At 44.0% G+C, this 14,275-nt stretch overlaps 1 protein-coding gene across 12 annotated transcripts in view; it reads left to right on the top strand.

Moving 5' to 3' along the window:
* Nucleotides 1-14,275, top strand: part of syne1b (spectrin repeat containing, nuclear envelope 1b) — a 68,888-nt gene that overhangs the window by 35,942 nt on the left and 18,671 nt on the right. For 11 of the 12 annotated variants that reach the window (XM_044047321.1, XM_044047322.1, XM_044047312.1 and 8 more), the window contains 37 exons: nt 40-357; nt 430-585; nt 916-1,086; nt 1,199-1,525; nt 1,625-1,777; nt 1,869-2,036; nt 2,134-2,310; nt 2,425-2,571; nt 2,671-2,796; nt 2,942-3,118; nt 3,218-3,483; nt 3,593-5,753; nt 5,864-6,201; nt 6,292-6,436; nt 6,532-6,750; nt 6,844-7,112; nt 7,207-7,372; nt 7,473-7,628; nt 7,785-7,937; nt 8,024-8,206; nt 8,316-8,453; nt 8,558-8,743; nt 8,843-8,965; nt 9,070-9,252; nt 9,410-9,553; nt 9,702-9,890; nt 10,206-10,346; nt 10,651-10,764; nt 10,845-11,006; nt 11,274-11,468; nt 11,552-11,728; nt 12,628-12,819; nt 13,000-13,131; nt 13,355-13,455; nt 13,574-13,727; nt 13,812-13,940; nt 14,052-14,207. In XM_044047321.1, coding sequence (XP_043903256.1) covers nt 40-357; nt 430-585; nt 916-1,086; nt 1,199-1,525; nt 1,625-1,777; nt 1,869-2,036; nt 2,134-2,310; nt 2,425-2,571; nt 2,671-2,796; nt 2,942-3,118; nt 3,218-3,483; nt 3,593-5,753; nt 5,864-6,201; nt 6,292-6,436; nt 6,532-6,750; nt 6,844-7,112; nt 7,207-7,372; nt 7,473-7,628; nt 7,785-7,937; nt 8,024-8,206; nt 8,316-8,453; nt 8,558-8,743; nt 8,843-8,965; nt 9,070-9,252; nt 9,410-9,553; nt 9,702-9,890; nt 10,206-10,346; nt 10,651-10,764; nt 10,845-11,006; nt 11,274-11,468; nt 11,552-11,728; nt 12,628-12,819; nt 13,000-13,131; nt 13,355-13,455; nt 13,574-13,727; nt 13,812-13,940; nt 14,052-14,207 — 8,592 coding nt within the window. The remainder of the gene's footprint in view (nt 1-39; nt 358-429; nt 586-915; nt 1,087-1,198; nt 1,526-1,624; nt 1,778-1,868; nt 2,037-2,133; nt 2,311-2,424; nt 2,572-2,670; nt 2,797-2,941; nt 3,119-3,217; nt 3,484-3,592; nt 5,754-5,863; nt 6,202-6,291; nt 6,437-6,531; nt 6,751-6,843; nt 7,113-7,206; nt 7,373-7,472; nt 7,629-7,784; nt 7,938-8,023; nt 8,207-8,315; nt 8,454-8,557; nt 8,744-8,842; nt 8,966-9,069; nt 9,253-9,409; nt 9,554-9,701; nt 9,891-10,205; nt 10,347-10,650; nt 10,765-10,844; nt 11,007-11,273; nt 11,469-11,551; nt 11,729-12,627; nt 12,820-12,999; nt 13,132-13,354; nt 13,456-13,573; nt 13,728-13,811; nt 13,941-14,051; nt 14,208-14,275) is intronic. The other variant, XM_044047318.1, reaches the window with a different exon arrangement.

The raw sequence follows: 14,275 nt of genomic DNA, 5'->3' as shown, positions 1-14,275 counted from the left end.
TGGAAGAGCTTAACGACAACCACATCTATTTGACTACAGGAACTACAGCTGTCCTGCACAGAGGGCCAGGCTTTGCTTAACACACTGCTGGTCAGTCGAGAACTGGTCATTCCCTGGGGCCTGCCTCAGATAGAAGACCGAGCACTGGAGACCCTGCAGCAGGAGTGGAGGCTCTACCAGGCCCAGTTGGCTGACACCCGGGCCCAGCTCAACAGCGCTCTGGCCAAACTGCGGCAGATGGAGCAAAAGTTCCAGCGTCTTGACAGCTGGTTAAAGGGCATGGAGACCAAAGCGCAACTGCGTAGCCATCGACGGTCTGACCGCACCACTAAAGATGCTCAGCTGCAGCTAATAAAGGTTGGTATAGCCCGCATAGCAAGTATGTGCACAAACGTTTTGCATATTCATCAATGAACTATCTTTTATCAGAGCTGGCAGGAGGAAGTGCTGGTTTATCAAGACGAGATGGAGGGGCTCAGTCTTTTAGCTCAGCAGGTCCTGGATGAAACCCATATTAGCAGCCGGATCAGTAGCAGAGCCACCCAGATCACAGCCCGCTACCATGCACTGCTTCTACATTTACTGGTAACGTCTACAAAAACAATCATATCTGTGAATTTTATATATATATATATATATATATATATATATATATATATATATATATATATATATATATATATATATATATATATATGTATATATATATATGTATATATATATATATGTATATATATACATATATACATATATATGATTCAAAGTATATACAAGTATACTTATTTTGTCTTGGATGCTTGTTAAATCTCAAGGTTGTCTCTGTATACAGATGAAAACTAGAATCTTTATGTGTTTCTGCAATTTAATACAACTTGGAAATATGTAATGAGAAGATCTCCTTTCTTTGTTTGGCAGGAGACAATCAAACAGCTGCAGGAGGAAGTGTCTTGCCTTGACGAGGCACAGTGTGTCTTCTCAACCTTCTCAGATTGGCTCAGCACCATTCAAAATAACTTTAGCACTGTGGCTATAAGTGTTGATGTTGTAGACCGATTTGCAATGGAGAGAAAGATGAAGAAACTGGAGGTGAACATTTATATCATGCACATACTGGCAAAAAAAAACACATTACTGTCACAGTCCAGAAAAGTTTCACGGATGAAAACCTAATAATAATACAAACCCATGTTCCTTTCAGGCTCTTCAGGGTGACATGGAGCAGGGTCACTCTTACCTAAAGACAATGAGGGAGAAGACAGAGCGAGCCATTGCATTCTTGGAAGAACATGAAGCGGAGCAGCTAAAGGAGGAGATGGACACCCGTCTCTTTCAAATAGAGGAATTAAAGGCATCTCTGCGCACAGAGCATAGCTCACTGGAGAAATGCATTTCACTCTCGAAAGACTTTATGGATAAATACAAGGCCCAGGCCCAGTGGGTGACCGAAACCAAGAATCTTTTAGCCTCAAGTGTCGAACCTAAAGCTGAACTGTACCAAAAGAAGGCTCAGTTTGCGAAGTATAAGGTGAATTAATATTGGCTAATATGGCTATTTCCCTTAAAAAGACAATACAAATATGAATACTGTTTTAACTGCAAGTATGCTTCCTTTCCATGTATGCAGACCATCCAGCAGACAGTGCAGTCTCACGAGTCACCAGTGAAATCTGTTATTGAGAAAGGAGAAGCCCTGCTCGACACAGTCAGTGACCCTACAATAAGTGACAACATGAAAAAGCTGCAGGCCGACTACCAGGACCTCTGCTTGGCATCTAAGGTAATGAATACTGCTCAACATTGTTTCTGATGTTTAATCTTTGCACACTTGAGAGTATCACTGAGGATGACTTTGTCTTTGTCTGTTTCAGACACAGGTCCAGAATCTTGTGGAGTGGGTTAAGGAGCACGAGGATTACAACAGTGAGCTGCAAGATGTGGAGAAGTGGCTGTTACAGATGTCCAGTAGGCTGGTCACCTTTGACTCCATGCAGACCAGCAGTATGGAGATGGCCACGCAGCAACTTGCCCGACACAAGGTGATTAACTATGTCACTAGAAAAATAAAAAAATTCTTGTTATTACATTTTAAGGGTTACTCTTCATGATCTGCTTTTACTGTTCTTTCTTTTTCAGGCAATAATGGAGGAGATAGCTGGTTTTGAGGAGCGTCTCATAAGCTTGAAGCAGAAAGGAGAAGGTCTTGTTGCCAGTTGTACAGACCAAGTTCAAGTAAAGATCAGTCAACAAGTCCAGGCTCACCAGCAGGGAACCAGGGATAGCTACTCTGCCATTTGCAGCACTGCCCAACGTGTGAGTAACGCAATTCGACAACCATCCATTCATCCCTTCAATTACTATCAGAATTTATTATTTGTGATACAGTAAGTTACAGTAATTAAGGTAGTACTTCACCTTGCTCAACAGGTGTATCAGAGTCTGGACCGAGAGCTGCAGAAACATGTCAGCCATCAGGACACGCTTCAGCAGTGTCAGACCTGGCTCTCCACAGTGCAGGAGGAGCTCCACCTAAACGATCAGGGACCATCTGGTCTACAGGAGGCACTGAAGCAGGTGAATGACACAATGTTGGAATGCAACAACAGTGACAATGTGCTTAAGCTGTTTTCTCTATCACTTTTTAATGATCGTTTGTTATATGTGCATACTCAGGTGAAGAACTACAGGGCCCTTCAGGAACAAGCCAGCACTTACCTGGACTTGGTGTGTTCCGTGTGTGACCTGTCTGATGATGCTGTGAGAGTGACGGCTGCAAAGGTCCAGCAGATCAAACTCACGGTCAGTTATTGTTTTATAAGAAGATAAATGTTATGATAGTTGGCTGATATAAAAATGCACAACTTTTATTTTCCATGTTGACATATTTAACACATCTTATCTTTGCACACAGTCATCTTATCTTTTCATCATGTGTTCCTTGCAGATTGAAGAAAGGATGTCCAGTGCACAGGAGCTTTCAGAGGGCTGGAGAGAGATCAAAGAACAAAAACAAGACCTTGTCAGCCTGTTTCAGGACATGGAACAGCAGCTTCTCAGCCTCTCCAGAAGACCTGCAGAGCTGGAGACCAAGATAGCACAAAACATGCTGTCACAAGCCAAGGTAAGGGAACGGAATCATAACCAGTGGTCCCTGATTAAAGGGAGATCTGCCCTCTTTTTGCGTGTATTCATTTTTACCAATATATTGCATGTCACACAGGAATGCAGCCAGCAGCTGCAGTCCAAGCAGAGTATCTTGACCAAGATGACTGAGACTGTGAGCAGATTGACTGGTGGCCAGGACTCTCCAGAGCACACAGAGATCGACCGTCTGAGCAATTCCTGGCTTGATCTGTGTCACCAGGCCACCAAGCTGCAAAGCCAGAGAGAGGAGGATCTGCACAGAGCTAAAGAATACCATGACTGCATCTCTGCAGTGGAGGCACTGTTTGAACAGGTGTCCAAAGAGTGGGACAATCTAGCCAGGTGTGTAAATCCAACTTTTCAACAATAGATGAGAGAAGCTATGATATTTGGAATGTAAAGATCAAAAGATATCTTTAACTTGAACTCTTACTATGGTGTTTTGTCACAGAACGGATGCTGAAAGTTCATCCCAGCACTTGGAGGCTTTACGGAAACTTGCTGTGACTCTGGAAGAACAAAAGAGCACTCTGGAGAACCTTAAGGACCAGAAGCAGAAGGTCATCCAACACTTGAACTTAGATGATAAGGAGCTGGTAAAAGAGCAAATCAGCCATTTTGAGCAGAGATGGTCTCAAATGCAAAACCTAATTGAGAGGAAAATACAGGACTCAATGGTGACGCTAGAGGATATGGGCCAAGTAGAGGCCCGTCTGAAAGAGGCACGGGACTGGGCTGAGGAGCAGCAGCCTGCTCTGTCGGAGGCCATGAAAATGAGTCCTCCCCCTGAGTTGGCTCAGAGCTTCCTGTTTGACCACCTGAGCATCTGCAGTGAGTTAGAGGCAAAACAGCTTCTACTTTCCCAGGCCATGGCTGATTCTGACAGGGTGCTGGCCCGGCTGGGCCTCAGTGAGAGGCAGCATTTGCAGCAGCTGATTTTTGAAACTCAATCTGAGGTGGAATCTTTGAGTGTGAAAGTGGTGCAGCGTAGAAAACACCTGAGTAAGGCTTTCACAGAAAGGACACAGTTTCTGATGGCTGTGAGCCAGTCCATTTCCTGGGTCCAGCAGAATGAGAAGAAGGCCCAGGCAGAAGAGTACATTGCTTTGTTGCCTGATGATCTGGCCAAGCAGGTTAGAACGTGCAGGAACATCCAAAGCAGTCTGAAAGCCTATCAGAGTGAGCTGACCTCCTTGTGGTCTCAGGGGAGGGATCTGATGAGAGAGGCCCGCGATGAAGAAAGAAACGAAATTCTCACTAAGTTACAGGAGCTGCAAAACATCTTTGACAGAACATTACACAGATGTGGGCAGAAACTTCAGGAGCTTGAAAAAGTGCTCGTGTCCAGGAAGTATTTCAAAACCGATCTTGAGAAAATTTGTCAGTGGTTAAAACAAGCCGACATAGTCACTTTTCCTGAAATAAACCTGATGGTGGGAGATGCCGAATTGGAAGCACAGCTACTGAAGTATCAACTGATTGTCGAGCAGGCAATTGAATATGAGAACCTCCTACTAATTGTACAAAGAGCTGGTCAGGAAATATTGCCTACTCTTAATGAAGTAGACCACTGCTATTTAGACGAAAAACTTAACACTCTTCCCCAGCAATATAACAGCATATTAGCTCTAGCCAAAGAGAAACAGGAGAAAATCCAGCAGGCTATTCTAACAAGAAATGAGTACACCTCTTTCATAGATGTCACTCATAAAGCACTGAAAGAGCTGGAGGAGCAGTTCAATAATCTTGGCACACAACCTGTAGGGCTGCAAACAGAGGAAGTTGTCAGTTTGCAGAGTGATTACAAAACCATTCAGGCAGATCTGTGCAACCTTGGTTTAGCTGTGAGTGAACTCAACCAGAAAAAAGAGGGATTTCGCAGCACTGGTCAACCATGGCGCCCAGAGGAAATGACCCAGCTTGTGAGCTTGTACAATGGCCTGAAGAGGCTGGTTGAACAGAAAGTGGAGCATCTTGGTGAAACCCTGGAGTCATTTGAGGACCATAAGGCAATGGCTATGCAGGTTGATTTTGAATTAAAGGCCACAAAAGAGCAGCTGGTTAAAGTGAATGCAGAGACCCAGTCGGCCGAGGAGAGGCTGAAGAACTACCATGCTCTTGCTGGGAGTCTCCAGAGTGCCAACTCTCACTTGTCAAGACTCATGGAGCAGATGGACACTCTTGCACCCCGTGTGGACCAAGCGGCACACGACGCCTCAAAGGAGCAAGTGATTCTGTGGCAGGACGAGCTGCGGTCTTTGCAGGCTGCAGTGGGAGATCTGATAGAAGAGTGTGAGAACAGGTTTATTCAAAGTAAAGACTTTGAGACGGAGATGAAAAGGACACTGGACTGGCTGCAGCATGTCAGGGATGAACTGGACTGTGCTGTAATTGTGGACGTGAGGGTGGAGAAGGTGCAGGAGGAGATCAGAAAGCAGCAAATCATGCAGGAGGAAGTGCAGTCCAGACTGAGAATTGTGGCTGCTCTCAGTAGCAGGGAAAATCTAAAGTATATCAGTGCCAATGAGCTTGTGCCAGCCCATGTGGATACAAGCCTAGAGGAAATGGCAAAGTTGCAGGCTGATGTCCAAAAAGCACTGAGCTCCAAACAGGTGGGATATATTCTATAAAACATGAAAATGATACATGTAAAATGTGCAGTCTTTCAGTATATTTTATCTAAATATGCTTTTCTTATTTTTCTCTGAACTGTTGCGTGAAGATTACTCTGGAGGATGCACTGGACTTGTGTCAGAGATACCACTTCAGGATGCAGTCAGCCTGCGAATGGCTGGAGGATGCTGTGTCTTTCCTACAGCAGGCTAGTCTTGGTGTGGATGTGGAGAACTATGAGGAGTGTCTACAGCAGCAAGGTGAAATTGTGGCCACAGAGCAGGAGTTCATCATACACCTGGAGGAACTGGAGTCCCTGCTGCCTCAGCTGGAGAACCTGGTCAACCCTGTAGCCAAAGACCAGCTCCGTGTGAGTGTGGAGTCGGCAAGGCAGAGAGGCATGGAGGTCCGAGATCAGCTCCAGTGTCACCAGGATGTCCTTCAAAGGTAGTGAGCATGACATAGTGATGATACACATGTAATTTTGTGTATTTTTTTCAATATCATTATTTAATTCTCTAATATAATGTTTTTTAGCTGTGTGAAGCAGTGGAAGTCATACCAAGAGGCTAGGCAGACTGTCATTGAGCTTATGAATGAGGCTGAGAAGAAGCTGACTGAATTTTCCACTGCAAAGGCTGCCACAAGCCAAGAAGCTGAAGAAAAGCTGTGCAGTCATCGGGTATGATAGGCCAAAAAAAAATTATTTTCCATGTAAAAATGAGTGATTCATTTAGGAAAACGATGGATTTAATTTATTATCTCTTCATTTTTCAGTCCTTAGTGTCACTGGTAACTGGCTTCCAAGAGAAACTGAGTGGTTTAGAGGAGCAAGCAGCTCAGCTTGAGCTGGTGGGGAGTGATGCCAGCAAGGCAACCATCAGTCGCTCAATGACCACAGTGTGGCAGCGCTGGACGAGACTACGCAGTGTGGCACGGGGACAGGAGAGAGTACTTGAGGACACTGCACAGGAATGGAGAACTTTTAGGGAAAAGGTATACAGACAAACAGTATGAAAAGACAAACTAATAATAATTAAATAATTAGAACCATTTTGCTTAAATTTCTAAATGGTCATTGTTTTATAGATGGTGAAGGTGAGAGCAGTCTCGGATGAGCTCCAGAGTCGTTTTCCTGATAGTGCCGTGGAAAAGGCCTCCAAAGCCACCCTGCAGTCTCTGTTAGACCAGCATGACTTGCTGAGCCAAGACTTGGAGCGAGAGCTCTCCTCCCTCACACTGCTCCGACAGTACGCCCTCAGCCTGTTGCATGATGTGGAAGTGCCTTCGCCGACAAATGAACAGGATGAGCTGCCCAGCCTGAAGGAAATCAGAGCTGTGCAAGACCAAATGGAAAGGTAGTGCAAAGATGGACATAAGGAAATTGAAACATTTTTAACTGAAACTTTATTACATAGTTTACTTGAAATGATTTTGTCTTTGTCTCTCCAGCCTTCTGACACAGTCCAGGACTAAAAGGACTCAAACTGCTCAGGAACTGAGGGACAGAGAAGAAGTGGAGAAGGAACTGAGCGTTGCGAAAGCCTGGATCCAGGAGACCAGGGAGCTCCTTCTCAATCCAACACCTGACATTGATTCTCTTTTGCAGGAACTTGAGGTACTGCTTTCTGTCATCTAAAAAGTGAAATATCACCTTTGTGAATCCTCCTCAAAACATAGATGCTTGATGTTATTATTTCTGGATCTTGTTTTTGTAGATTGTACATGGAGATGTCATCACTTATCGGCAGAATGTGGATAAATTAGCGGAGCAGCAACAGAGCAAATACTTGGACCTCTACACCATTCTGCCTTCAGAAATCTCAATGCAACTTGCTGAGGTCTCACTTGCACTGGGCGCCATTGAGGATCAGGTAATACTGTATTAATTAATTCAGTATCTTTGAATGTACATGGATAAGATGATTATTTAACTTGGTAGCAGGTGTAGCATGTATGTCAGAGAGCACATACACAGTGATCAGAAGGTTGTGTTGCATTGTGTTAATTTATTTCATGCTGTGTTCTAGGTTCTTTTTAAAGAGAGAGAAATTCAGAAAACGAGGGAAATAAAAGAGGATTTCAGCTCCAGAATCCATGACATCTCAGAGAAACTCAAAGCTATCTCTGCTAAATTTAAAGAAAAATCTCCAGATGTTGATCATGCCAAAGAAGAGGTCAAGGTAGGTCATAGAACTTTGCTCGGTATTATTATTAATCGTGAAAAATCATTCAATGGCATTCGTTATAAACACATTTCTCTTAACAGAGTCTTGCTGAAGACCTGGACCTTTGTGGTCGCATCCTCTCTGAACTGGATGCTGCTGTGCAAGAATTTGGACGCAGAAGCCCTCTGCTGGCCAAACAGCTAAGTGATGCCATCAGCAAACTATCAGAGATCCATCACCAAACAACACGGCTCGCAGACTGTAGGAATAACTGGCTCAAAAAGGTTTGTGCAATATTCATAAATCCTCAGTTGCATAGACAAACACAACTTATACTTTTGTGTTGTTTCTAAATGCAATATATTTCTCTTGTCTCTTATGTTGGCTCTTTAGGCTGTCTGCCATTTAGATGAGTATAATGAAATGCTGGACTTCATTGTGAGGTGGTCAGAAAAAGCCAGAAGCCTGGTGAAGGCAAACATCATCTGGAACTCCTCTGTTCATCTGCAGGAGCAGATACGGATGTATCAGGTCAGTTGGGGGCGTAGACGTGTGTCCACAAAGTGCATTTGGGGTCCTTTGAAATACACTTTTCATTTTATCCTTTATTTTAACCTTTTGTCCTTGTTGCACAGTCGGTCCTGCGTGAGTCTCGGGAGCTCCATGGAGACCTGGAGTCAATGGCAGAGAAGGTAGAGCTCCTGTCAGAGGTGCTACAGATTGAATCAATGAGCCAACAGGTTTGTGAACTCAGTCGACACACCGAGGAGCTTCAGCAAGGCATCAAGATTCGGCTGCAGAGTTTGGAGGATGCAGATAAGGTACAGAGATGAAGGATTTGTTTGTGGCATTAATGACTACTGACTATGCTACTCTTTTTTATTGATCATGTATCGATTAATAATGCTTTATGTCCTCAGAGTATGGAGGCCCTGGAGCATGAAGTTAAGGCCCTACATGTTGCTCTAGAGCAGGTCCAAGCCACACTGACCTCACCAGAGTTGACACATCAGAGCCTCAAAGAACAACTGACTCAGAGACAGGTAACTAGAAAGTACACAATATAGGCCACCATTTATTATCAACAGCTGTGGATGCCTAGCTTTTGTAATTTCGCACAATATAAACCTTCATTTGTTTTGGGAAGCGTCTGTTGGCAGATATGGAGAGCTTCAAGCAGCAGGTGCAGGCAGTGCAACTGTGTCAGAGCGCTCTGCGGGTCCCAGAGGAGGTGATGCCAAACCTTGCCATTTGTCGCACAGCTCTGCGTCTGCAGCAAGAGGCCAGTCAGCTGCAGCATGTGGCCATTCAGCAATGCAACATCCTACAGGTACAATGGACAGCAAATTTAAAGTGTGGAAAATCCTGCGTCCAGACCACATAATTCTGCATGATTATTTTGAGGAATACTTTTGTTTCCATATAGTTTTACATTTTTCAGTTCAAGCTCTTGGTTTAACGGTTGCATGCACTTTGGGCTTGTGCAGGAGGCAGTGGTGCAGTATGAGCAGTATGAGCAGGAAGTCAAAGACCTTCAGGGGCTGATCGAAGAGGCACACCGTGTCATCCAGGACCGACCGATTCCCTCCAGTAGCATCCAGGAGCTGCAGGCACAGATCCTTCACCATGAAGTATAATTCATACATCAATTCATTAATTTTACCCAGGTTTCATGTCAAGAAAACTCTTGTATTTACACATGAAATAAATGTGAGCATCCAGAATAAAACACATTTTGTTATAATTTTGGTATTTTATATTTTTTTATTTTTATATTAGGAACTTGCTCAGAAAATCAAAGGGTACCAAGAGCAGATTGCCTCGCTGAACTCAAAGTGCAAGATGCTGGCAGTGAAGGCCAAGCATGCCACCATGCTGCTGACTGTTACTGATGTGGAAGGACTGCCTGAGGGGCTGCAGGAGATGGACGGCGAGAAAGCAAAGAAATCATCTGCACAAGCCGTCATGGTAGGGAAAAAACGAAAAAAAGAAATGGACCAAATGTATTGATGAAGTTGTTTGCAGCTATTTTCATGATGGCTTTGCCTAATCAATTAACCTCACCTGCTATCTCTGGCTTCCACTTAAGAGGTTCTTAAGATTTTAAATTTCCTTTATTGCTTTTACTGACTAAACCTTTTTGCCTGCTTTCATTGTAAAAATGTGTTTTTTGTAAGTTGCACTGTGCCACTTTTATCTAAAAACACATTGCATATGATTAATCTCTCCAAATCCACCTCGCCTGTCTGCTCTTCTGATAATGTGTCTTGCATGGCGTGTTAGATGACGGCTGGCCGTTGTCACACTCTCCTGTCTCCTGTAACTGAGGAGTCTGGGGAGGAGGGCACGAACAGTGAGGTCTCTTCTCCTCCTGTCTGTCGCTCTCCCTCTCCCATCACTCACACTGAGGCCACTATAACCAAGGTATCTGCCTTCTCTGTCTCTCTTCCATCAAAAGTATACTCACATGTGAAATGTGTGGTTTCTATTGCTTCTGAAATGTATTTTATTTTTTTTTAGCAATAAAACACTAATTTAATTCACGCTGCTATTAATTAAACAACAAACCACGAGGAGTAATTATCCACATCTATTATCTGCCAGCACTTACAAGTTCATCGTGGCTAACAATGAATTTGGAGCTCTTTGGTTGCTGTCATTTTCTAATTATTTCACCTGCTGCTCTGACCACTGCTGCATAAGACTGTACTGTTTGAACTGTTTTCAGATGGGAAAAGGAACTCTCACAAGAGCTCCAATCCAAGAGTTATACGACCCAACATTTGAGTCGGTGGCCAACTTAGATGACTTGCAGCGCTCATGGGAGACATTAAAGAATGTGGTATGTAAATAATACAAGATGCTCACGCTGTAATCATGTTTTAGGCTTAGCACTCATTGTACACACTGCTCTCCAAACAGATCAGCGAGAAGCAGAGGTCTCTGTATGAAGCTCTGGAAAAACAACAACATTACCAGGGGTCGCTCCAGTCTATCTCCTCTAAGATGGAGGCTCTGGAGGCCAAACTGAGTGAGCCTGTGGAGGCAGATAAAAGTCCAGACAGTCACATAAAGGCCCATGATGTGAGTCCCATTATGTCAAGATAAAAATCATGGATGGATGGATGGATTTTTTTTTAATCACATCTTTATTAATTCAGTAAAGTGGCTCCTGCATTTGCTCATGTATTTAACACTGTTAGATAGGAGGAGAAATTTGAGTTAAATTTGAATCATTTAAATTTAACTGCAGTGTCTCCCAATGCAATTGTAAAACCAACTCGCTTCTCATTTCACTGCCAAAGTAAACATGTTTTAGTTCTACATCTCCAGTGATGCTCTTCTCTGCAGGGTCTGATTGAAGAGATTCGGAGTGTGCAGGAGGAGATCGACAGGCTGCAGAGGAGCTTCACAGAGGACCTCGCCTCTGACACTGTGGACTCAGACATGGCTGACCAGCTGGCCATGCAGTCCTCCCTCGCTGTGTTAGCTGAGAGGATGGCGACCATCCACATGAAAGCCTCAGGCAAACAGCAACTCTTGGAGGTAGTTGTTGTGGAAATGTGGGACAACGTAAGTCTGTATTATTGAATTATAGTGACGAGTAAATGTGATTTGGTCTGTTCCAGGAGCGCGTCAGTGACCGTCTCGAGGGTCAGCGTCAGGAACAGGCCATACAGCTCTATCTCACCCAGGCAGATGGCCTGGACCAGTGGTTGGTCAGTATGCAAAGTGCTGTTGCCTTCATCCTTGAACCTAAACCTATGGAGGAGTCAGACATGGAGGATCAGCTTGCTGAATGTCAAGTAAGAGCTCCCCCTGCTGTCCACATGGAGCAATGAATCCAATCTGCACATGTAAATTACCTTATAAGATAAATATTAATGGATATATGATTATGAATATGACAGAATATTGCCAGGAATGTCACACACAACTCTGGAAAACGTTTTTCTCTATCATTGTCTTTGGTCAGTACACTAATGCAGAATTGGCTTTGGATTACTTCTATCTGCCTTATACAGTATTCAGTATTCTCTTTCCTTTATCACGTATGGATCATCCCAGGAGGCAGGAACCTTTCAGTAAGTAAACAAGAGCATTAGCAGAGTTAGAGGGGCATTCAGACGGCTAGGCTCTTAAGCAACTGTAGCACTAGTTTTAAGCAGATTATGCAGATGTATCTGTGTGACAGGGACCTGTTAGAAGCACAGAGCAAGGTATTCAGGGGTGTGGCTTTCAGGTGATTAGTAGATTCCGCTGTTGGGATTGGTGGTGGTGGTAAAGCTGCTAGAATATCCAAGTAGGGGAATCCACGAGAACTGGGAGGGAAAGGCTGCTGCTTCCGGTTGCAGAGTCATAACAGTGCTATTACAAAACAAATCTACAAATACTGAGCAGAATATTGCAATAGGTGTCCTCAACTGGACTGGACATTTACCATGATCTGCACAGGATAACTTTCCAATTGAAGTAACAGCATGTGTGTTACAGAGCTTGAAGGATTAGTGGTAATGTGTTGCACAGGAGACGAGGCCAGAAACGTGGGCAAAGGATGAAAACACAGGGAGAGCTCTCCACGTCCCCCTGTGTCAGGGGAAAGCTGCTTGCGTAGGGGCCTCAGCCACAACTGGAGCGTGCTTGCTGTGTAGGTAGTGAGAGAGGAACCATGTTTGATCTGGCCTCTCTTCTCCTGCTGCTGCAGAACATGCTGCTGGAGATTGAAGAGAAGGTCCTGGCCCTATCTGAGCTGTCCATGCACAGTGAGAACCTGCTGCTGGAGGGCCGCACTGAGACAAGAGAGGACACTGAGCAGTTGGCCAGGAAGTTATGCACCTTGAAGGGCGGCCTGTTGGAGCTGCAGAGGATGCTGCAAGACAAGCAGAATAACATCCAGGTGAGTCCGCCACATGCTACCAGTGTTAGCGTACTTGCTACATCATTACATTATTTTCGAAAGAGAATGTTAAATGTGTCTCCAGCAGCTCTATGTTGCATGTCATGGTCCTTCTTTCTTCATAATGTATTTTTCGTTATTTTTATTCCTGTTTTAAAAATATTTATTTTGGCACTGAAGTGTTCTCTGCAGGAGCAGGAGGACAGTGAATCCGACTCCAGTCTCTCACAGAGTCCCAGTGTGCAGGACTGGCTGGCCCAGGCCCGGACCACACGCACCCAACAACACCAGGATAGTCTTCTGAGACAAAGGGTGCTTTCCTTTACTCTTTTATAGGACAATAATAAAAGCAATAATGAAACTGAGCTGAAATGTCATTTCTCAAACACTTTTTTTTTTATTACATTAGGAAATTTGAATTTTCTTTGAATCTTAAAAATAGGCATCTAAATAATATCTCAGTCAGCACATTAGTGATTCTGAACCCAATTTACAAAGTTTTAATCATATCCAATTTCATCATTATACTCTTTAGGAGCTTGAGGAGCAACTTGCAGAGCAGAAAAAGCTGCTTCAGTCAGTTGCCAGCAGAGGAGAGGAGATTCTTATTCAGCAGGCCTCACCCAGCAGTACCAGGTTTTTTTTAACTCCTATTCTACCACACTTTCACTCAAGATAAGTTAATATATTTATGACAAATTTGTGGCAAATTCTAATGAAGCGTCAATGCATTTATGCTTCTGTCACTGTGTAGTACAATGGAGCCATTTTCACCAGCAGCTCTGGTTGAGAGAGATGCTCAGGCTGCTCGAGAGCAGATGAGGCAGAGATGGGAGAGCCTGAGATTAGAGCTGAAAACCAAACTGCAGCTCCTGCAGAAAACTCTGGAACAGGACAGCAAACAGCCGGTACTAACCATGTCATGTAATTATTGGCCCAAAGTCTAGTGTTGTTGCTTCTAAAGCTAGAGACTGATTTGAGTATATGTGCAGGTTTATTCTCGAGCCTCTCGTGTGACGACAGCTGGCTCAGTGTATAATGGAGAAGCACAAGCTGACAAATCGTCACTGAAGACTCTGTATGATGGATTCAGACAGACAATAGAAGACATGACCACTCAGGTCTCACTATTTCAAATACTATGCTGTACATGACAACAGATTACATCGCAAGATTTGTTTTGTTCAATCAACTTTGCCGTTAGAAATGTGTGTGTTTTTGTGTGTGCACAGTCTGGTGGTGGTGAGGCACAGGTGGCGCAGATGGAACAGCATCTCTACACAGCTGTGTCATCCACCTCCTCCTGGCTGGATGGTGTGGAGAACAACGTCTTATCTGGATCAGTGTTGCTGGCTGAGAATGCAGAAACCCATCTACTGAAGCAGGAGGTACGATCAGACTTCAAATGTAGATGATCGTATGAATTAATCTAGGATTCTGGCAATATGAGATGAGT

This window comes from Solea senegalensis, linkage group LG16 (assembly GCF_019176455.1).
Source record: "Solea senegalensis isolate Sse05_10M linkage group LG16, IFAPA_SoseM_1, whole genome shotgun sequence".
NCBI lineage: Eukaryota > Metazoa > Chordata > Actinopteri > Pleuronectiformes > Soleidae > Solea > Solea senegalensis.
This window is presented reverse-complemented; position numbering and strand designations above follow the sequence as displayed.